Consider the following 23,767-nt stretch of genomic DNA (forward strand, 5'->3'; position numbering starts at 1 on the left):
TACAAAACCCGAGTCTGTACAAGTGTTTCATTAGTAGCTATGTGGCGTTTCTGCTCATGCCATCTGTCATGAGGGGAACACTGTAATTCTGCTTTCACACAGCAGTGCAGCACTGCAGTGCAGAAATGGTAACGCTTTATACATTTCCCCAGTGCCGTGTTTTCTTCTACTGCAATTACCTCTGTCCAAATTGTGCAATAAAATTACTATACTGTTAATTAGAGGCTGTAATATAAAGACACAGACATCCTTTTGGCAGCTGATGACGTTAAAAGAAATCAGCTTATGGTTAGATAGCAGTAGAAATGCATACCCCAAGTGCTTAAAAATGCATTCAAACTCTGTAAGATAATATAGTACAATAGGCTTTTGCACAGCACACACTTTTAGTTGTCATAAAAGCACAGGTGTTACCACATTAAAATCACAGGGACAGGAGCCCAATCAGCTACGTGGAATACAGCCAGAGACATCATAAGAGAGTGACATGACACAGAGACGTTGGATCACGTCAGCATGACTGGCGCTCTGCAATGAGCTGTTAATTAAGCAATAATGCCGTGTAAGTGTGTGCTCACATAAAAAATGCCGGAAAAGAGAAACACTTTGTAGCTCTTGGACAATCACCAACGTTTTAAAGCATTAAAAAAAAAAAAATCCTATCTATTTATGGCCAAGTGACCACTGAAATTAAAATAATGGCTCTCTCCCCATTCATTTAAATAATCTCAGGAGAAGTCTTGAATACTTCCTGTGAAAGAAAACAATATGTTGCAAGTAAAAATCCTAGCCAGCAGCTGGCGACAGTTCTGGTTTGGAAGTCTTTAGGAAAGCAACTTTATTGCTCTCTTAAGCTAAGACCTCAGTACACACTTTCCCAGACATACTTGGTTTCATTTGCAAGTTTCAAGTTTTATTAAATAAACAATCGTGTTCATTTTTGAAAATTATTGTCCCAAAATGTGTCAAATAGATGATAAAGCAGGTTGCTAATGTATCAGCTCATCCAAGACAGCTGCATTCAAAAAGCTCACAGCTTCAGGACCTAACCAGTCAGTGATAACAGGATGGCTGTTTCCATCCCATAGATACTGTTTTCATATTAGATGCTTTATAATTTTTTGGTAGCAGGTAGAAAAACTGTAAGAATCCCATCATGTTGTAGATGCTAGTTGGCTAACATGCCACATTAGTTCACTAGCTTACCTAGATTACAACCTTATGTATTATGGTGCTGATTGCACACAACAATAAATGGTACAACAGGAAATATGTATTGTATTACACACAATTGCTTTTATAACCACAACTCAGAATACTAAAGCTGTCCACACATAAACAGGCATTTTGGTAAATGTAGTCTTTTCTGTGTGTTTGGCCCTTCATCCTCATGTCAACAGTGTTTTAGATAAAAACTCCTTTGAAAACTCAATTTCTGCAGAGATTTTTTATCTCATAACTTTATTTCCCTTCCTGACATCAGACTCTGCTGTTGTGCTGTTATTTGTGGGATTTTGATAGGCCGACATTTTTTTATGGTTAGGTTTATGCAACTTTTTTTTTTCCACTTTAATGTGTCTGATTATATTTTTCCAAACAAACTCAAAAAAATCCCCATTTTTAAACAACATAATAATACATCCTCTTTGAGCCAATGAATGGCAAATTAAATTTGTGGGATTTGTGGGATATGTTACTAATGCAATAATCATGCAAATGACAAATGTACAAAAGTTAGCTTTTGCTTTGTTTTTGATCGTATGTGATTGTAGACTCCTGGGCTCTTGCTATTGTTCTGTCTAGTAGTCCTTTAAGACCTCATTATCATGTCGTTTTGAGCTGCTTTATCTGAGATGTGTTCAATTTCCAAATTAAATCGAGTCTAAATTTGGGACATTGTCTAAATGTGTGGGATGCGTGGCGGCAGGGAATGAAAAACAATCTGCACACCTACAGAACGTGAGACACCTGGTCACCTGCTGCACCAATCACGCAGCAAAGGACAGGTCGCCAGCTGGGTGTAACAATGCAGTTGATATGCAGCATTAGCAGTTTCATCACAGGCAAATCAACTTTGTTGTCATTATGGTTGTACAGAAAATGTCACAGTGCAGCATGCAAGACATACAGTACATACTATACAGTAGTACAGCATTGTAGTGAGTGGACAGTCTCATGTATATCACAGTTTTGACTGACGGGATGCTTACTGGACCACGGGTGTGATCACTATTTTTTCTCTCTCAAAAAGCCTTTAAGCTGAATCGGTTTTGGCGGTTTTTCAAGAGACATAATTTTAATCAGGGCTAGAGTGCCAGGGTATTGTCAATATAATCCAGTGATGAAAAGCACCCATTCAAATAGTAAGTACAGTAAAAAAAAAAAAGCCTTACTTGTACTTTATTAAATAAGATGTTATGATACTTAAAGAAACAATAAACTTAAAACCTTAATGTTTGTTTGGGTGAAAATGTCCTGCAATCCCCATTATCATTAATCAGACACTTAATCAATGTTCTTCTGATACACCACAAATGGCATGGATGGCTATATGAAATCTAAATGATGCAAATAGCTGTTCAGTGTTTGGAGCTGTAACATGGTTAGGTACACTTGAAACACTTGACTGTTATTAATGTGTTATACACCTCATCTTTCGTCTGCCCCATCCATCCACACACTCGCCAAACTGAAGTATATCCATATAGGCAGGTGTACCCATTCACCTCTAAACACTACACCAGTATGCATTTAACACATTTGCTGCACCGGCTGGATGAATCATTCAAACATGACAAAATCAAACAAAAATGTACCGCACGAGGTGTTTTGAAGCAACTGCATTTAGAGAATAAACACGAGAAATCAGTGTTAAAATAGCAGCGGCCGTGTGACTCCAGTGCTGACATTTAGTGAACATTTAATTTGATAAGCACAGGTTGTGACTGAATGAGAGATAAGGAACATAAAAAGCATCACACTGAAGCCTATTTAACCAGATAAAAACATGATGGATTCAAGGGACTGGAAACTATCAGGGAGAGGAAATAACATTTTTTTTTCTCCAACTATCTGCTTTGAGGCTTGTCTTTGTATCCTGGCACTCTGCTGGAGTTAGAGCGCTCTCACTGCCCACAGTGCAGTTGCCGTCAGCTCTACAAATATGTAAAAGCAGCCAGTGTGACGGGGAGGAGCATGGGAACTGAATGCTGATCAACTCATTCACAGTCAAGCCGCATACCAGCCACACTGACACATTTCATCACCTGTACTATTTACCAACTTTTTATCTCTGCAACTGACTACTTCAAAAAGGAATTACTCAGAAAATATGCCTTTTTTCTCCTCCCCCACCACAGATACAATGTTCTACCAACAGTACAGGAAATGACTGAAGTTATTTTGTTCAGCTGGATGCCATCTAACTGCTGTGTGACTGCCTTTGTGTTGTCTTTGGAGCTGGGGGGTTAAAGTCTGCAAGGTATTGCTCTTGAGAAAATAAAATATATATTGCACAGCAAACAAAGCAATAGCGACAGACCTTTTTATAATTTGGTTTAAAGGATGGGTACTGCATGCATACAATATGTGAAGTGAAGGTTTCCCTGACTTTAAGTTAAAGGAAAACAGATTCAGTGTTTTCACTATTCACTTTGACTCTGTGTGTCTTTTGGAAATCGCTCTCCCCAGTTGTAAGTACAAAGTGGATGTGTGACATGCAACCACCAGTTCCCCTAACACAACTTTCATATGTCATATTTTCTAACAGTTGCAACATACAGTAGATGCTGACTTCGGTGACATTCATCAATGTTGAATGCCAAAATAAACTAAATAAATAAATAAAAAGAATTCAATGCAATGTCTCTAGCAGCGTTTTTTTTCTTCTTCTTCTTTTCTTTCACACCAATTTATCATCTCATTCAACAGTTTATAAAGAACTGGGGCGATAATTAATTGACAAAAATAAACAGCATTTAAAGATTAAGACACCAAAGGTACTCCAAGACAGAGCTGCTGCAAGGCTCAAACTTGGCAGTTTTCTTAAAGAAATAGCGGAGCACTCGGATCACACTGAAGCTGACAAAACGGATAGATTCAGCAGACAGGTTAATGGTGAGACACAAAGAGAGACATAAGATGCACAAGAGAGAGTCCAACGTTTCTTTTAACTAGTCCACTGCGAATCTCCATCCACCGCTCTCTCTTGCTCCTCTCTCTTTATCGGACCAGCACCTCACCAGCGGGCTACTTGGCTCGTGTAGTCCTCGGTGGTGGCTGGGAAGTCACTCTCAGTTTCCTTCTCAAAACCTCCTCCCACTCTCCCGCCTCTGTTGCCACCGCCTCTGTGTTTGGGCGGCCAAGGCCTGACCTGGTCTCTCTGCTCCCGCAGCCAGCGCTTCTCCTCGCGCCTCTTCAAGCGCACTTCCTGGTGCTCCCTCTGGCGGGTGAACTGGAAACGCTGGAGGAACAGGTCCTTTGCATATTCGTACAGCTGCATGTCCAAATAGTTGAGGTCCTCGATGCGTTTGCGCACAGTCTCGCTCAGGTCCACGTTGGCAGCTCGCGTGCTGTTAATCTGCGTGAAGGCAGAGATGAAGCGCAGGCTGAACGTCCGCTCAAACAGGTACTGGGTCTTACGCTGAAACTCGGTCAGGCCGTAGAAAGCCATGTTCTTCAAGTTGCTCATGGCGCTGCTTAAAAGGATGTGGTTGCGCTGGCTTTCGTTCATGGAGGACAGGTTGTAGCAGCCCACCAGGCTCAGGTCAGCCAGCATGCGGACCTGACGGTTGTTCGCCAAGTTCGACTGGCAGTTCATGAACTCTGTCAGGGTGACGCCAGACCAGTCATCCCCACTGTAGCAGGTGGGCAGCTCGTCCTGGGTGGGTGAACGTCCATCACACATATGGAGGGCGGTCTTCCATGTGGCTCCTCTCTGGACATGTTTCCACTCGCTCAGGTAGCGGGAGACTGGGTCGCGCAGCATGGTGATGTAGTAGAAGTTCCTGCAGCCAAAACAAACACAGTTAAAGAGCTGTGAGCGCATCACTATCACAGAGGGTCGCCCTGCATTGTGCTGACAGATGGTGACTTTTGTCTGAGCATAAAACTTCAAGGTTGAATGCTAATTGGAAAACTGAAACTCTCACTAATGAGGTTGTTACAGTTGGTTTCTATATATTGCCCTTGAAAATTGAACCCTTGCACCGGAGCAATGAATTTACAAAACTGAAATAGGGCTGTTTCCATTCCACAGATTTCTTCCACCTGCCAACACAGAGAATAATTGGGATTCAAGACACAGAATAACCCATAGTCATGGAGAAAGTGGGTAAAACTGACCCAGCTAAATCCTAAACATGTCATTTTTGCAAAAATAATGAGGTTTCAGCTGTCGCGTTTGAAATCTGTAGCACATTTAAATGAGTATCCTGTTGTTATCAACAGCAGGGCTTATAGAAGAGAACACATCTGATTTTCTTTTTTTTTTTGTTTGCTGATGAACAAATGGTAAACACCCCCACACACAACCCAAGTGAAAATGCCAGTGAAAATGTCATTTTCACTCAATATGGAAAACAAAGAACCAATCACGACTTCAATGCATAAGATTGTTGCAGTGTCGACAAAGGTGTATATGAAAAAAAAGAGTGAGTGACAAAGCTCTGTGGTTGACAATCAGTCTCTATACTAATAACATAAAAAGCAGCGACCTATCCCAGCTGTCACAGGGCGAGCGCACAAATTACATAGAAGTAGAAGATTTTCGTTTTCGCTTCACAGTGACAACCTACTCAACTCATGCTACGACTGCCCTTCGTACCAGTCTGACCTCTACAAGCAAATGCTGTACTGGAGCTGCGTCAAAGCCCATTCAGATGAAAAACAAAGATCAGACAGGTGTTGGCTAGGTAAAGCTTTCCTAAGATGATTCCCCGTGAGATTCATGCATATTTAATGACGCTGCCGCCCCCCTGAGAGCACTCCGGGCAGGTAAAGTGGCGTGCGACTTCTGAGATTTCACTCTGAGACCAAAGCAGCTCTCAATGCTGCCTCAGTGCTTTCAGAAGAGCAAATATCTGCACAGTCTTACCCACGAGTGGGGAAAAAAAGTTACACAAAGAGTTCTCTTTGCTTATTCGTCTGGTAGGATTGAGTACGGGAAAAGAATAAGGGGTTGTGAAGTACTATCTGCACACAATACACTTGGTATACTTTAATTTTTGGTAAACCGGAGGCACTTCCAAGCATGCAGCTGGCATTTCACCCCCATATTAACATTTTATTAATTCCATTTTAATTAAAAACATTTTAAGACAGAGAGAATATAAAGTTGATCACATGTAAGAATGGCATAAATTCAAAATGAAGAACATGCAAGTGAGTTTATGCGATGAAGATTCATCTTAACAGTGCCAAAGGAACACCACTCCTGAAATGTTACCCAGTATGAGTCAGGCAAGAAGCTGTCATTACATCGCCGGTAGCAGCAGCTGCATACTGGCACTTGCTCCTGGAGTAGGCTGGCTGCAGATACATCCTCATTAGACTAGGGACATAAACACATGCAGCAAGTGTTGTTTGAGTGCACTCGACAGCCCAAAGGTCAGTTGTGTGCACCATCAATGTCAAAATACATCAGGATCAGTGGGTGTGCAGAGCTGTCTTGAGGAGGCTTTCCCTGAGTGATACAGATGGCTGTCGAGGGGGAGGGGGGGTACGCTGACAGGATTCTTTTACTTCTGACCTGTGGTAACACCAGTACCACCCTCACAGTTACTTCTCACAAAAAACAGGGAAAAAAAACACACTGTAAGGCTGTTGTAGGAAAAGTGCAGCTTGTCTTGTACGGCAAAGTGGCGCCAAATCTTGGCATCCACTTGCCAAGATTTCCCAGCCTATTTTAGCGTGCTGAAATCCAGAACCCCGCTGAACTCTAGTTAATCATGGATCAATAATGGATAGGAGGCATATTGCGGCTCATTCTGCCCCAGAATGCTCATCTCTAAAGGAGCAGCAGCAGCAGCAGCAGCAGCAGCATGACTTCAGTGGAGCACAAACTAAACTGGGGCCATTAAACAGAGATGAAAGAGGAATTTAAAAGTATGGATAAAAATGGAAACTAAAGTAGGGAGTGGAAGTGAGTAAGAAGCAGGTGCTGACAGGAATATTAAAGTCCAGCGTAATTTATACAGACGTATATAATGGACATGGAAGAAGCTTGATAGCACGTGAATGAAACTATATCTGACAGACACAACAGAAAAAATGTCTTGCAGTAATTTGATTCAATGGCTATAAAAAGGTATTTGTTATTCATTTAAAGTTTTTTTTTATCATAAGCTTCATGTTCTCAATAATTGATTAAAGAGCTATTTTGAGCATTTTTTGAGAGAACAACACACACTCTGTATCTGTAATCCATACATATTTATTCTAAGCAGGTTCTTGGGCATTCAAAGTGACTCAAATAACAAATAAAAAAAATATATTCGAAGAACTCAGAAAGAATACTAAAAAAAATTGTGGTGCTTAGAGTAGTGTGCTGATGTACTTCAGTGGTGTTGTTACAGGGACACATCAAAATATAATGCAATGTTCTTCCTGTGCACAACAAAGCCAGGAAAAAAACACAAAAAAATACAAAAAAAATACAAAAAAGAAGCAGAAAGGTTCAGTGCAGAGTTTTAGACTTAGCACGATAGAGCTATGGAGTCTGCTGTTTAGTACACACGGACAAAAAGACAAACAGGCCCCATCAAAGGCAATGTCATGGTGATGTGATAGTAGGCCTACTGTATTAGTAAATACAGGAAATGATAACAGAAAACTTTCTGCATTTTAAAAATCATAAAAAGGCCTTAGAGGAAGAATCGCAACCTCCTGAGATCTTGTTTGGGATGCATTTTTAATTTCTCCAAGCTATCTGGGATTAGCTAGACCTGATTATTATAAAAATGAAAGATCATCTCTGAACCGAAAGTAATTTTAAAAAGGCATCACTTCTTAGGTTGACAGCAAGTTTTTGTGCTTTTTTTTTGTCACCATTGCAACTGTGGAATTAAAGAAATTATTTTATGGCTACGATATATTCTGCATCATTAATGATATAATCTATAGTATTGATACTGCATTAAGATGTTTATTAAAACCTGCTGACTTTACATTAACCTTTTATTACAGGTACAGCTAAGACCATTTTATACACATTGCATGTTTGTGCTCATTCAGTGTTGATGCTCAGTCTATTAAAGAAGCTTTTAAGTTTTGTGAAGCACAATGTGTTCACAATCTATTGTGTAGGTGACTTGGATCTATAGAAGGTTAAAAGTGCATACACGCTTACAAAACACATATAGTGCATATAATCTAGAAACAGGCTTGAGTGAAGGCCTGAATGTATTCAGCTTCTTGTTGTAACCTGTGGCACTTGAGTTTGCTTAGCAACAGAAGACAGAAGATGGGTCAAAAAGAAGAAAAGTCCACGGGTATCTCCAGGGCCTGAAATCATCGCCATATTTGGGAAAAGATGTTAGAAAGAGGAACTTCTGTGTCTGACCTTAGCTCTCAAAATTGTCTCATTGTCTGTACAAGATGCAAATGATGTTCTTAGAAATACAAAAATATGTTATAGAACGCCAGAAGGGGCGTTTAACCCTGATGATATATAAACCATTCTCTGTGTATTTTTGGCAGAAGAAGTCCACAGATGTGATGCTGTGTACTTCACGTGTGTTCTTAATAAACTCTTTATCTGATTGCACTCTACTGGGCCTCCATTGGTTTGTTTTTGTGCCACTTGTTGAATTTGGGACACAACTAACTATGAAACGCTTTATTAAGCAGAATGAAGCAGAAAGTACAGAAAAACCTAAATGGAATGTTCCCATAAGAGGACGCAGGGTCTCAAGAGGTTAAACCACAAATTCATGTTAAACCACAAAGAGATAAAGACATTTTTGTTGCATCGTTCCTTTTTTGGATGTGAAAATAAACCAGAAACAACTTGTAGCAAAGTAACAGACGCAGATGTAGCCTTGTTCGGTTTAAAGACATTCACAGTAGGTCAAGAAAGTGCTAACAAAGAGCTCGAAAGCTACAAAAAACTGTTATGGAATGTGACATAACAGTTCCACGGGAGTATAAACGATATATTTTATTTTTTATTCTTTTGGAAAAACATTTCCTCTGTGCACAAAAATCTAATAATTTTCTGTAAGCTTGAAACAGCTTATACGTAGTAAATATCAGTATACTCATGCTGCACACTCGGAGAGAGCGTGAGAGCATGTTTAATACAATCACAACTCTAACATTTTAACGCTCCGTTTTGACCACACTCATTTTAGCAAATTTAATAGTTCACAGACCAAAACAATAAACCAAGCACTCATGGTAACATCATTTTATAGATAGATCAGAATCAGATGGCACTCCAGGATATGTCAGAGAGTCGGGTTATTAAAAATGCATGGCGACGGGTAAATTATTGTTGAAATTAGTTTGGATTATGCGGCTATCCATCCAAAACTGACATGAGATATGTTCCTAAAAACAAAAACAGCCTCTTAGAGTGTACAAGAAAAATCAGGGGACTGATTTCATGCTGTACGAACCCTGAATACTTGTATGAGAATTTCATAGCAATCAATCCAGTTGTTCAGTGACCATCAGATCCACCAACCGACTGAAGCTGCCGACCCCTGAAGTGCTGTTCAATGAATATTGTCAAAGAAATGTAACCTCCTAAACCCATACTACATAAAGAAACGGGTAGTTCCAGCCTCAGCCGTTGACAGTGAACAGACAACTGGCTTTTAATTGCCTGTAATTAGCCTCAGTGACACAATTCCAGCCCACTGCTTCTCCCTGATTGCAGGCTGCTGAAAAGGACATTTCACTTTCAGCCTGAGCTCATCTTGTTTGAAAGTGGACAAACTGAATTCACTTATCAAGACATTCGTGTGTGGGAGTTGGATATTGTTGTAGGTGCTTGAGGGTGGGCTAGACAATAGGGAAAAGCAAAACAATATATTGCTGTGAGCCGGGCAAAAAGTGGTTCAGAGCAAAGGCTAACGCACTGAGCAGTAAATAAGTAAAGACGGACCAGGTCCCAGTACAACAATGGGACTGACTAATGCTGCTGGGATGTAGACGCCATGCTTGTGTGACAGGGAGTGGTGGTGGTGGTGAAGCGGTGCTTTTGTATTGGGTGAAGGCTCTTACTGTCTCTTGACTTCTCTGATTTATTCTCACAATGTAACAGCCTTGATTTCTCTCCATTATTCCTCTGTGGTTCAGGAGCATCAAGAATAACATTGTTTTACATCTTTTTACTGCTAATATATGAACATATTTCCCATCATGAAGCCGCCACAGTCAAGAGAGTCAGTCGGATTATGGAGGACATGTAACATCAATCTCTGATTGTTACAGTCACAGAGTGAGGATGAAAACAGCAGAATCAAAATGTCATTCTCCTATTTGGCAGCATCTTCCTTATGAGTCTGTTCAAAATATCTCAGTGCTTGTTGTTGTCCGTCTATTTTAACTCTGCTAAAACTCACCACTTAATTTAATACCTTGCCTCATATGAGCCGGGGTGTATTTATGATTAGCATTACACTGCCTGATCCCTGCAAGACTTTAAAGATTATAAACGAGTGTATCACATTTAATGTCTCTTTAATTACTCTATATTCTAGAGCATTTTAATTTATAGGTTCATATTCATCTTTACTACTTTCTCATCCCCCCGGTGTCATTTTGAGCCTCTCAACATTTTAGAGCAGCAGCCAGGAATTGTGGGTAGGGTGAGTGGAGGGGATAAAACGCCTCAAAGGGCCCCAGCCACATTCGTTAGTCAGATGTTGAAGTTACGTGCCACTCGTCTACGGGGGCCATTAAGGGGCTCTCGGTCAACTTCGTGCTATGAGCGATGGGAACATTAACGCATAATGTTCGGCTGAAGTTAGAGCAGAGAGAGGCCTGCGCACTTCTGTGCCGCAACCTGGACGTGATTATAAGCAATATTCAAATCAACCTCACATCTTTGGTTTGTTGAGCAATTCAAATGGGTGAGGTGTTGAGCCATGATACACGAGTGCTGTTTCCACTCGTTACTAATTAACCAATCAGATCCTGACTTAAGCCCCAGGCTATTGTATGTAATTTCTACTGGGGAAAGAAAAAAGAAATCCTAAATTTAGTCAGTAACAGCTGCAGAACTGCAAAGTGAAAGTGAACAACCTCTGGGCACTGCAGATGAGAGAAACTTGGGAGAACTTTGAAATAAAATAAGTCTCCGTTTGCTTATTATCAGTTGTGTGTGACTTAAAAAACTCAGTCAAAAGCTGAAAATTTAATTTCCACATGATCAAAACTGGAAAAAAGGAGACTGAACAACAATCAGGAGTGACTAGTGAGTGACACTGAAGTTATGCTCTAAAAAGTCTCACCCGCAACTCAACCAAATTTGATGCAGAGAACATGAAGCACTACTAATCTCAAATCCACTTTGTTCCTATAGTTAGCCCCCCTGTGTTTGTGCCATGCTTGGTGATCTTAGCAAGTGGTGCCAGATGCATTTTAGAGCAAACAAGGGCTGGAACCCCGAACGTGGGTTTCTAGGAAGGAAGACGGCAATAAGCAGCCATTACTGGGAATAAGAGCTGGTTTCTGAGACAAAAACCTGTTACAAAGCAAACAACAACCAAATCAAAAATCAAATAAAAACAATAATACTTACAGAATAAAAAGTAATAATAATTATAAAAATATAAAAAATGCTGTCAAACTAACCAATCTTTGACATTATTAATGGTGTTTTCTATCCATTGTTTAACAAAATATGTTTGCAACAAGGTGGAGAGAGTTTCTGAAACCCTAACAAAAAAGTATGTCAAATATTCCGAAAGACCAATCACATTGAACAGATACCGAAAGTGAATAAGATGAATTAAAAATTAATTAATAAATAATCTCCAAAGTCTAACATCTGCTATCAGCTTTAAGGGTCATAATGGCAACTTACAGAACACACGCGGCACGTGGATATTGCAGTATTATTAAATATGTCTTATTAACGCCATATCAATTCTTACTTTTTAATTATCAAAATGATCAACACGAGTACCTGTGTATTGGATCACTGTCTTAAACAGCTGCCTCCTGCAAAATAGTAACAAAAACAATTAATAGAAAAGTAACAGAACAACTCTTAAACTTGCGTCTATGGTGAAAAAAAAGAATTTTACTTTCTTATTCTTATCGTTTCATCTGTTTTCTCACCACTTGGTCATATTACACATATACTCTTAAATAACAGTAAAAATGAAAAAAAAAAATCAATTAAAATTAATCAAATTAAATCAAAAGTATAAACAGAAAAATAAAACTAAGATGAGCCTGTAGAGAGTCTGTGTGCATTTATGGTCCTGATTCTGACTGCAAGAGCTACCAGACATGACAGGCATTAAAAAAGTAATCTAGTCCCAGCAAGAAGTAACCCAGTACTGCATCATTTTAAACTAAAAATGTAATTGCTAGCAAATGATGACATAACAAACCAACCAAAAAATAACCACAGCGCTCAAAAACAAACCTGATGTAGTCGGTAAAACGTCAGTTTAATTTTTAAGCTAATGAAAAAATTGCTTCATGGTGAATAAATAATAAAAATGGCCCCTGTGTACTTGAACTTATTGCTCATATTTGTTGTGGAAGAGTCAAAAAGTCCAAACTCACAGTGAAAGGCTATTAGCAGCTGCTATTAGTGGCCAACATTAGCATAGACAAAATAGAAACAGAAGGTTTAATGAGATATAGTCAGTATAGCTGTGAATAGTAAAGAAGACCTCCAAACATGCGCGGTTAGTACAACATCTTGTAGCTGGGTTTTTTTATTTCATGATATTGAAATTCCACAGAGTGTAAAAAAGCCTCAATAACAATATTCAGCACTGCCATTCAAAAGGGAGAACATACCATACATTGAGATAAATATCTCTAGGAGTGGACTTCTGAAGACACAGTACAGAGTACAGTACTCCACATGAATGAGTATCCCTGTAATTTTTCACCTCAGTTGACTCCTGCCATTTCTCCCCTCTGCTTCTCCCCCATGTCCTACAGACATTAGTGTTCCCCCCGGATCCATAACCTTTTCTTAAAGGTTGTCACATTAATCACGCTGCTGATTTCACTCGTCAGTCTCCCTCTGTATCTGTTGTGTTTGTCTCTAGTTATGCTGTGCATTGTCTCTCTTCGCTGCCACCCGCTTGCAGCACATACAAACAGCCATCACTCACCTTTCTCGCTCTTTGTCTTGCAGCTATTTTCCGAAGACTCATCAGTCAGGTAAATCATGACACTGATAAAAGCTGATGACAGTCATGGCAACACAGCGCTAGTCTAATTCTGTCTCAAAAAACAATTTCAGCATGGTAAATGGATATATCTAAAAAACTAAAACATACATCAAGCTGAGAAGATTTTTTTTAAAATGAAGGAAAATGAAAGGTGTTACAGAAGATGGTTATACCTTTCTATGATGCTGTTTCATAAACAGTGTTTTCAGATGACTAACTTGCAACAACTAATACAGTAAAAATTCCCTGAATTTCAACATGATGAACTTTGAAAGCCCAAAAGGTTGTACCTGTAACACTTTCTTGTTGTGCAAATACCTGTCGTCACACAGCAGAGGATACTCTGAGATTAGTTTAAATTAAGTAGGGAGTCATGTTAATTAAGCTTAAGGACCTTCATACAAAAACAGGGACAACACAATTTGTGATTTTGAGGAAAATTATTATTATGTTGTTGTAAATAATTCAATACATTCTCCAACTGAACTGAAAAATGTGTAGACAATACAGCAAATTAACATTTGTTTTGTACACCAAAGCCTACATCTGTTGCCTGATGCCTTATACTCTTAATTCTGGTGACCCTCAATAGCAGTGCTGAGTATACATGTGCCCACTAGCAATCATTTTCAAAAAAGAAGGGTATGCAGAGCAAAATTGGTTATTTAACATTTGTCCAGCCCTGAACTAAAGTCTGGCTATTACATCAATGTCATAGCGTATATCTTCATCAATTGTTTTACATAGTATGGTTCAACACAGAATGAATTTGAATTACTGATTCTTAAAAATAAGCATGGAAAACATTTTTTCCCATCCATAAGTCAAAAGTTCAGTTTCTTATCTCAAATTTCCAACTTACTAAAATCGTACTTTGACATAATCCCTTGAAATTTCTACTTATATCTTCTGATTTTGTTTCTTTTTCAGTGGTGGAAACACACTTACGAAAGCCATTATTTTAACACCACAGCAAAAACAATTAATGGCTATAGTGGGGCTGAATCCTGTGCACATGTCTAACAAGTTCAGAGAGGTAGCTCCTGGTGTTTCCCCTCAGCATGTCAACAGCAGGCTGAGCGCTAATGTGGCTCCAGCAGCAAGGGCAAAGGAAGCAGGACGGCTATGCCCAGCTTTTATTTTTAATCATAATTTGCTGTACGTACTATGAACTATTCTCATTCACTCTGAGATGGAGCAGCTGAAGAGTAAAAGGTGAATTCTTCTTGTTTTTCACCAAGAAAAACATTTATACAATAGCTGTTCCCTTCCTGATTTCTTAGTTGTTTCTGCATTTGTCACACATTAATGTTTCAGATCACCAAACTACTTTTAATTTCACACAAAAAGTAATTACAAAATGCAGTTTTGTAGCTTAAAAGTCATTGACCTTAACCGTTGTTAAATCATTAACTGTGATTGGCCACATTTTTTATAAAGGTCCGTTTCACTCGTCACACCCACGCCTGTTTACTAGGCTAAAAGATCTCAAAAAGCAACACATCATGCCACAATCTAAAGAAACTTAAAGGCAGATAAAAAACAAAGTCACTGACATCTATCAGTCTGGAAAGGGTTAGAGATCCTTGTGTAAGCCTTTGGGAACTGAGCGAACTGCAGTTAGAGCCATTATCCACAAATGGAGAAAACTTGGAACGGTGGTGACCCCGTACAGGATCGGCCAGCCTACCAAAATTACTCCAAGAGCGCATCGACAGCTCATCCAGGACGCCACAGAAGACCCCAGAACAACATCAAATAAAATTCAAACTTCACTTGCCTCACTTAAGGTCAGTGTTCATGATTCAACTTTAAAAAAGAAACTGGGCAAAAACGCCATCCACATGAGAGTCCAAGGACAAAACCACTGCTGACCAAAAAGAACACAAAGTCTCGTCTCACGCTGAACTTTTTGGAAGATTTGGTCTAAATCTGGTGTAAAACTAAGACAGCATTTCATAAAAATCAGCTGTGAAGCGTTTGCTTTAAATTACCAAGACAGCGGGGACTTAGGCAGTAAAGCACGCTTCTTTTAATTACACGCTAAGCACGACAATCCTTGTTTCCAGTATTTACAGATCGTGACTTTGAATTTGTTTTTTTAACTAGAAAATGAAATGACACCAGAGCCCCGGTACAGCAGTGGCACTGCCCTCAGCTAAACTACCTCAGGTAGACCCACACAAATAAGGATACAGTCATCTATGACAACTCCTCATTCAGTGTGTATTAAATTATAGTAATAACAACTACACACGAGCAGAGGCTTCCAAAGAAAAAGGATGGTGTAAATGAAAAACTCTTTAACACTTTGAATAATACAGCAGATGTAACTCACCTGAAATGCTTCATGATTATGCCAAAATTTATAAAAAGCCTGCCCAAGCGGTGTATGATCATCTCTAAACATATATTTCTGTATCTGTTAAACTAGTGGTAGTTTGTCTTAGACTGAACAGGAAACGCGAAAGAGGAAAACAATCAGATCAAAGCTCTCAGAGGAAGTTTGAATTTACAGCCTCCTGTGGATAAAAAAAGAAAGAAATAACCTTGAAAGTAATCTGTTACCTACCGGAAGCTGCAGCCCTTTATTGTATTTTCTTTATCAGCCTGTCCACTGTAGTGCCAAAGGACAAATGATGCTGGACTCTGATGCTTATCTCACTTAGATTGGAGAACATTAAAAAAAAAAAAAAATCTCCACTTGGGGCTCACTCTTTGAACATTCAAGCAAACTAAACAATGTATATTGTTACTGCAGCAGTGATATCAATTCATAGAAGCATGGAAAATGGAAAATGCATGTTAAAGAGAAACATCACAGCATTTCTGGTAAGTGTGAAGAGCTCCTATCTCTGATCCCGTTCATACGTAAGCTCAAACATGGCTGAGTTTGTGTCAGATTAACTTGATAAAAATCGTGTCATATAAACAAGCGATGAAGGTGAAAATTCATGCCACCAGCAGCTGAGAAGAAAAGGGTATCAAAACTGTTAATTATAATTTAATGCTTTCATGTATTGCATTACACTCTGCTGTGTGAATGAAAGAACACCAACGCCCATGAAATCTGCATAAAGATTTGTTATATTAGTATCAACAGACTTTGAGACTGCAAGACACTCAATTAGTAACTACTCAGTATACTTAAATAATATCCCTTATTTATATACTCAGTGTTAAATATAAATACTGTATGTGATAAAGCCAATGAAGACACAATATCTTGAATTTTAATATTAAAAAACTTCACATTCAGCAGAAGAAATTGTAGACGTTGTTATTATGGTCCTACATGAAATCCTGTAATGGTCATACATGTCGAATTTATTCATAAATATATACAATTTTAATATATTCAGTTTTAATTGCATGGAGGTAAAGACCCTACGATAATACAGAGAAATCCCCAACAACAACTGACTCCTTAAGGAGTAGACTGTTACCGTGACGATGTAGGATGGAGTGCAGGTCCTTTATTTCAGCAGCAGTCAGGCTGTACAATACCCACCCAGGATAAATGCTGTTTAAAAATACATGTATATTATTCTTGCTCCCACTGTACTCTATGTATATATAAGGAAAAATCTCAGTGTGTGTTTTGGCTTTTTTGTACACTGTTCTCCAAGTTATTTATATTTTTTTCTATTTCTAGTTTTTCTAATATATCTCTAATTCACTTTCTTTCTTGTGTTGCTATAACAAGTGAATTTCCTCTGTGTGGGATTAAATAAAGTCTATGTCTGTCAAACAATCCAATGATCTCCGATGAGTAAGCACTTGGCAACAGTGGGAAGTAAAAACTCTATTTTAAAAGAAGAAACCTCCATGGGAATCAGACTCAGGGAGGGTCAGCCATCATCACTGAGCGATAGTATAGTATTATATAAGAAGCCCAAGTTCTTCATGTGCACTTATTTACAAATCAGTGCTCGTTATCCATCACCGGCACCTACCTGATTTTGTTTAAACAATTATTGCACACTTTCTGTAAACCCAATACACTTCATTTCACTTCTCAAATATCACTGCGTGTGTCTCCTATATGATATATTTAACTGACATTTTCATTGTAACAACCAACGATTTATACAGGAAAATAATGACGATTAACAAGGTTGCCCAAACTTTTGCATCCCACTGTAGATGAGAACCGGAAGGAGCACGTTTGGGGGAGTGGCCCTGATCCTGAAATTCTGATACTTAGTCTCCAATTATGCAATCAAAGTAATGTGATGCTATCCTCATAAGATTTTTCTTTTTGCTGCACTACAAACATCTTAAAGGTCTTAAAAAGGAATATTTCATGCATACCAAATACAATACTATTCCCTTAAAAAGGGAAGGGGCCTATTTCTACTTTTTTCGCAGAGCTAGAGAGCACCACACTGACTGAAACTTGTCATGGCAGTGTGAGTGGAAATGGGCCAAAGGTCATCAATCTGCACTTGAGGGGCATTCAAATCGACTGCCAGAGACTGTTCGTAAACAGATGAGAGGTTATGCCCTCTCCCACCTCACCACAGACAGCCACCTGTTATCATGTGACAGAAGTTCACCCATGCTCTGTGTCACAGGATGCACTGAGCCAACCTGTGGCAACTACCTAAGGACCATCATAAGAAAAAGACTTTGTGTGTTCAGATGAAGAAACCCGTTTAACCTCAGCACTGATGTGGCGTAAAGAGTAGAAGACAGTGAGCTGATTTGAGAAAATGTATTGCGAGCAATAAATAACTGATATCTTGTGCTGTAACTGTCACAAACCTGCTGTGCGTGAAGATGTTTCAGATATCGCTTGCTCCAAAGGAATTATCTTCTGCAGGATACAGATGTCTAGATATTCTGGATCAAAAGGCCACAGCGGCGTAGATATTTCTCAAGTCTGTCTGCTGCAATGACTCGACTTGAAAATGTGTTTAATTTCTGAGATTTTAGTCCCTTTTTTCACCCCTCTTTTTGCTGTTATGCATTTGCGTTTTGTTCATTACATTTTAAACATTTTCCAGCAGAGAGTAGTGCTCAGACTCATCACATGGTCATCAGCGTGCATCCTAATGCTACAGGCTGTGGCAGACAATGTGCCAAGGAACATTTAGTCGTCTACTTGACATTCATAGTCTGCAAGGTTTTCATTTGCACAAAACTCACTGCGTATGAAGGCAATTTAACTCTCTCATTAAAAAGACATAAACGCCTCAGAACTTAATGGCATCTCGCATTAAAAAGAGTGAGGCTTTAGAGTTTTGAGATTACATCTTGAGATTGTCACGCACATAAAAGCACGGGGGCTGGTATCAGCTCGGCGTTGACTCTCGTCACAGTTTGGAGGAAAATAGTCAACGGCGCGAACACACCGTCGTTCAGCTATTTATCAGCGAAGTCCTGCATCGTTCAGACAAGACTTTGCTGCAAGAGATCATTTTCATGCAAAGATTATTATAATAGCGCGTCTCAGTTGTGCTGAGAGGATGCGTGTCATGTCTGTGTTTCAAGACAGTTTCTACAGAGAGAGCAAAGAGCAGCAAGAAGTTAACCCATTAGCGATTGTGATCTTAATTAAGCACAAACCAGCACGTTCCCTTTAGTTATCTGCACCGTTCCTTATGAAATGTATTACAGGGAGATAATGCGGTGCGGAGCAGGCAAGCGTACAATCAAATTCATTTGATTGTACGGTAATTCATCTTGATTCGTCCATCTTTTACAGACGTCATGTGTTTAACCTTGTGAAAAAGAGAGCCAGACAGCGTCACCGTACAGCATTGGCAAAGAGAGCTTAAAGGGATATTACTTCTCTAGGTAAAGACTTCCTCCATCCCTGAGGTCTTCAGTTTTAGCAGTCATGAAAATTTATATCTATAACCAGGGGTAAGGTGATGCAGAGTGATGAGAACACTCCTTTATCGAGCCACTTTATGAACTGTGATATTACGCATCCTCCTGACAATAAAGACATTCTCGGTAGGCCGTAATAAACAGGAGCACAAAGCGTGCTTTCAGCATCAGTGCTGTAGTGTTTCAGTTGTATGCTTGTTTAGTGGCTTTAGATGAGGATTACACGGGGAGCTCTTGTCTTTACCATCTCTCTGGTGAGCAGATGTCCTTGGCCTGTGAGAGTGAGGGCGTTATTCAGCCTGCACGGTCTCTGCAGTGCATCTGTTCATCTCTGGGCTGTCCTGTTTCTCGCACACGAGATGAGAACGAGACTGGAGACATGCATTATTTGTAACTGATACCATTCCTTAATGGTGTCTGTGCTCCCCCTGGCAGCCCGTAATGGACCGTTTTTGAGGTTCTGTGCATCTTGTTCAGCTTTTTGATGGTGACGGAATGGGAACAGGGGGTGTCACCTGGGAAGAAACAAGAAGAACGATGGGACCTTTCATTTACTTGTCAGGAAGCTGGCATTGCCAGCGCTTGACATGGTGTGCATTCAGAGAGTGCTTGTATAAGCAGTGGCAGACACAACAAGGGTAAGAAAATTGCCCTTGAAAAGAAAAATAATGCAATTCTTCATTTTATAATGCAGAAAAGAAAGATTTGAAAAATGTAACATATTTAAGGGAAGAATTGATACCTCGTGCAAACCTTTTTGGAGATTTCTCATCTGCTTAACTGCAACACCCGACTTTGTTGTTAGGCAACTCATCGTGTAAACATAGAAAATACACAGATTGTTTGATTTTTATTAGTTTAGGCAGATTTTGTTTGTCTCGAAATGTGAGATAGATAAAGATAAGGCTACATTTTTGAGTAACCATTAATCTTGGTAATTGTTACTGGAGAAAAAAACATACACATGCTGTGCTGAAAACTAGCAAAGAATGAAGAAAGAAAACAATGCTTTGCAGATTGTGGGCCTCCAGTTTTCACTTCTTTAATGCACATAAAAAGTGATATTTGATGAAAGCCGATGAAGAGCAGTGGTGCTTGAAATGTCACAATTTCTTTTGCAATAAATAAGTGAAAACTGGAGCTTTGCAATGCGCAGCACGTTTATTTATTTGTATTTCTTTTCTCTGTTTAAAAAAAATCTTGGAATAAAAAGAAGACATATCAGTTTAGATAAGTGATTCCAAACTGTCCACAACACCAGTATTAAAACTCAATGCTAAATCAGTGGAATATTCTTCTTGCTGCCCTTTCAATGCCTTTCTGAAGATATCAAACTGAGAAACAAATCTTAGGTAGCTTCCTGCCATAACAGGTAAAAATGTCACTGGCAGGTAAAATCAGCACACAGCTGAATATGAAATACACCTCAAGCTGGGTCGTCACAGGCTTCCCTGCCTTACGTGTTCTTTGTGGTGCTCATGCACCCCACAGTCGCTGACACAAAGGTTCCTGATTCACAAACAAAAAAACGTGTCCTTGCTGCAATAAGCAGCAGCTGCAGCGGCGTATAGAAGCCCAGGAAGATCTTTACCATGTGCACAACCTAAACCGCAAGCTTACAGGGATGCAAACCCTTTGCTTAAGATGCAGCTAAGGTATGGTACCACTCACGCAAATCTGAATTGCTGCGTATCTTTAATGAGATCTGTCATCTCATTTCAGCTCATGGGAAAGTGGCAGTTCGACCTCCTCTGTTTGTAAGGCAGCAGAGAAGAAAGATTAAAGTGGCAGTTAAGTAGTGCTTATACAGAAACACAACTGTGGCACACTTAGAAGTTGTCATTTTCCCCCAAATGACAACTTCTGGGTTAGGTTTTAGTTATGTTGAGCGTTAGAGTGAGTGGGGGGAAACTGTGATAAGAGACAATTCATGCAGACGAGACAACAATGCCCTAAATATGATTAGACAAACTATAGGTTGAACAGGAAGTGTGAATGCCCTTTTACATTTGTAAGCAACTCCCTGCTGCCCTAACTGCTCTTGTATAATGTGAGACCAATTAGACATCGTAATATGACAGCACAGCTTCAGTTACCATGATAATGGAAATCCTCCTGTCTAATTATGCTCTCCTTTTAATCTTTCTCTTTCAAAGATCTTTCCAAGAGACAGTGGAGGAGGAGACAAGGCGTGTACTCACATGGTTTCTGAATTAATAATACAGCCAGAGGAGAGATGCAACTACACAGGCTGGCAGAGGAAACCACAGTCCGTGTCACATCACATAACACAGTGCTGAAGACACTGAGAGCTTTGCATGCTGCCATGAGCCTTACATGAGCTTCTCCGATTTCACACACACACGCAGCATTTTATCTGCTTAGTCCCCCACTGGATGCATTTAATGTACCAACAATACTAACTTTTCAGTAATAGTTTGATTCTTTATCCTTTCCTTGTGGAATTTCATTATCTTCAAGACCATGACTGCGACCATCATCATCACTGTTGAAGTAATGTCGTCTCCCTCAGGGTGATGAGTGGGGGATTATTAATGGCAGCAGCAGCTGTCCACAGGTATTAAGATACAAATACAATCGAGTGATATTGCCCCTCGGTAGATTGCTGTTACGACAGCTTTCAGCCGCTCAAAAATCATTAAATTACATGAATTGCCGTGAAATTCAGCGCAAACGTACGTTCGTCTCCCCTGCAGCTCATGTCCACACTGACTCTAATAACATGAACCCCTGATTTTCCCATCTGGTGCCATCATCAGGGCACATTTAAAGATGGAGTAAGCCATTCTAATCCAATACACCATCAATTCATCCACCCCTCAATCCATTTTCTTCCGCTTACTTGAAGTCAGGCCTCGGTGGCAGCAGGCTAATCCTATACACTTTTTGTCAAATTCAGCAAATTTCTTCTCACAGTCCACTTGCTGGCCGTGCTATGTCTGTGCTGACAAAAAAAAAAAAGTAGAAATAAATAAATAAAAGTGGGAGTCCCCCCCCCCCCCCAGCAACTGGCTCAGACTGCTCCACACAACACTCACACAGATATTCTATCTAGTCAGCAACAGGGTGTGTTTGTGAGAGATGAGGCCATAGGGAGAATTTAGGCACTGAAAAAATAATCGTATCATCATATTTCACAATATATATTTATAATATAAGCAGCTTTGGAGGAGTCATGTAAGAATTAATGTAATACAATCTGTCAAGATGATGCGATGGTTGCCTTAGGATAGCAGCTTAGCACAAAGAGAAAGCATTTAGCCCGCCTCTTGCCATAAGTAAAGGAAAGAAATCTTTCTTCCAGCTTGACTACGGCTCATAAAGAACGAGTCCCTATTAGCATCTTTTTTTGGCTCAGCATCAGCATCAGCATCAGCATCTTCTTTTTCTTTTTTTTTCATTCTTAGAAATGAAACTTCAAAAACTTCACAGTAAAGAATAACTGAACTACAGACAGGAGGCTTGATACACCATCAGAGCTGCTTTAATTCATTGTAGCATCAATTCAACAAGATGCTGGAAACACTGCTTAGAGATTTTGGTCTATATTGACATATAGCGTCACCAGTGTTGGGCTAGTTACTGTGAAAAAGTAATTAGTTATAGTTACTAGTTACTTCTTCAAAAAAGTAACTGAGTTCCAAGATTCTAAAAGTAATTAATTACTTGAAAAGTAACTATTGCGTTGCCCAGATTATAATTGGCCATTTTTAACTACTTTTAACCACATTTTACCTTTAAAAACTATTTACTTTGCCTTGTTTGGCTGCCTTGTTTCAGCACATCCTCACGTTTCTGAATTTACAGTTATGTTTTCATTTTGACATGCTGTATTAACACAATTGATCTAAAATCAGAAAAAAACATAAAATCCAAGAAGAGTGGAAGTTATATTTTTTACTGTAACAACCACAAACATGTTTAATGAATCATATTTCATAAATCTAATTCAAATATAAATTGTCAATTTTAAAATCCTATGCACAAGTTTTGCACACAACAAAGTTATTTATTTCCAGGTTTTGTGCCAAAAACTCATCGTCGGGCAGAAAGTGATTGCCGTCCGCGGGAGCGCGCGCGCGCAGCTGCTTAAAGTTGTAGCGCCCAGATTACTTACAGCTACTTCCGTGCAACTGATATAAAGTGCGGTAAGCTGAACACAGCTTCAACTATCTGTTTGTTGAAAAAAAGTAACGCGACCGCACCGCATTTTCTTGTTAGTAACGGTAATGGCGTTGTAACGATAGAAAGAGTAATTAGTTAGATTACTCGTTACTGAAAAGTCGTTAGTAACGCCGTTACTTGTAACGCCGTTATTCCCATCACTGAGCGCCACACAGTTACTGCCGGTTTGCACATCATTGATAGAAATTTCCCATCCCACCACATTCCAAAGGAGCTCTGTTGGATTGAGATCAGGTGACTATGGAGGCCATATTAGTTCAGTGAACTCAGATTTGAGACATGTTGAGTTATCCTGTTGGAAGCAGCCAGTAATGAGTACACTGTGTTCATTAAGCGGTGGACACGGTCAGCAG

General features: G+C 39.5%; 1 protein-coding gene across 1 annotated transcript in view; it reads right to left on the reverse strand.

Annotated features, from left to right (window-relative positions):
* Nucleotides 1-3,368: 3,368 nt before the first annotated feature.
* Nucleotides 3,369-23,767, reverse strand: part of hs6st3b (heparan sulfate 6-O-sulfotransferase 3b) — a 74,674-nt gene continuing 54,275 nt past the window's right edge. The window contains exon 2 of the mRNA XM_005723543.2: nt 3,369-5,006. Coding sequence (XP_005723600.1) covers nt 4,238-5,006 — 769 coding nt within the window. The 3' untranslated portion in view covers nt 3,369-4,237. The remainder of the gene's footprint in view (nt 5,007-23,767) is intronic.

Source organism: Pundamilia nyererei, unplaced genomic scaffold (genome assembly GCF_000239375.1).
Source record: "Pundamilia nyererei isolate P.nyererei 1_Seehausen unplaced genomic scaffold, PunNye1.0 scaffold00009, whole genome shotgun sequence".
In the NCBI taxonomy this organism is placed as follows: Eukaryota; Metazoa; Chordata; class Actinopteri; order Cichliformes; family Cichlidae; genus Pundamilia; species Pundamilia nyererei.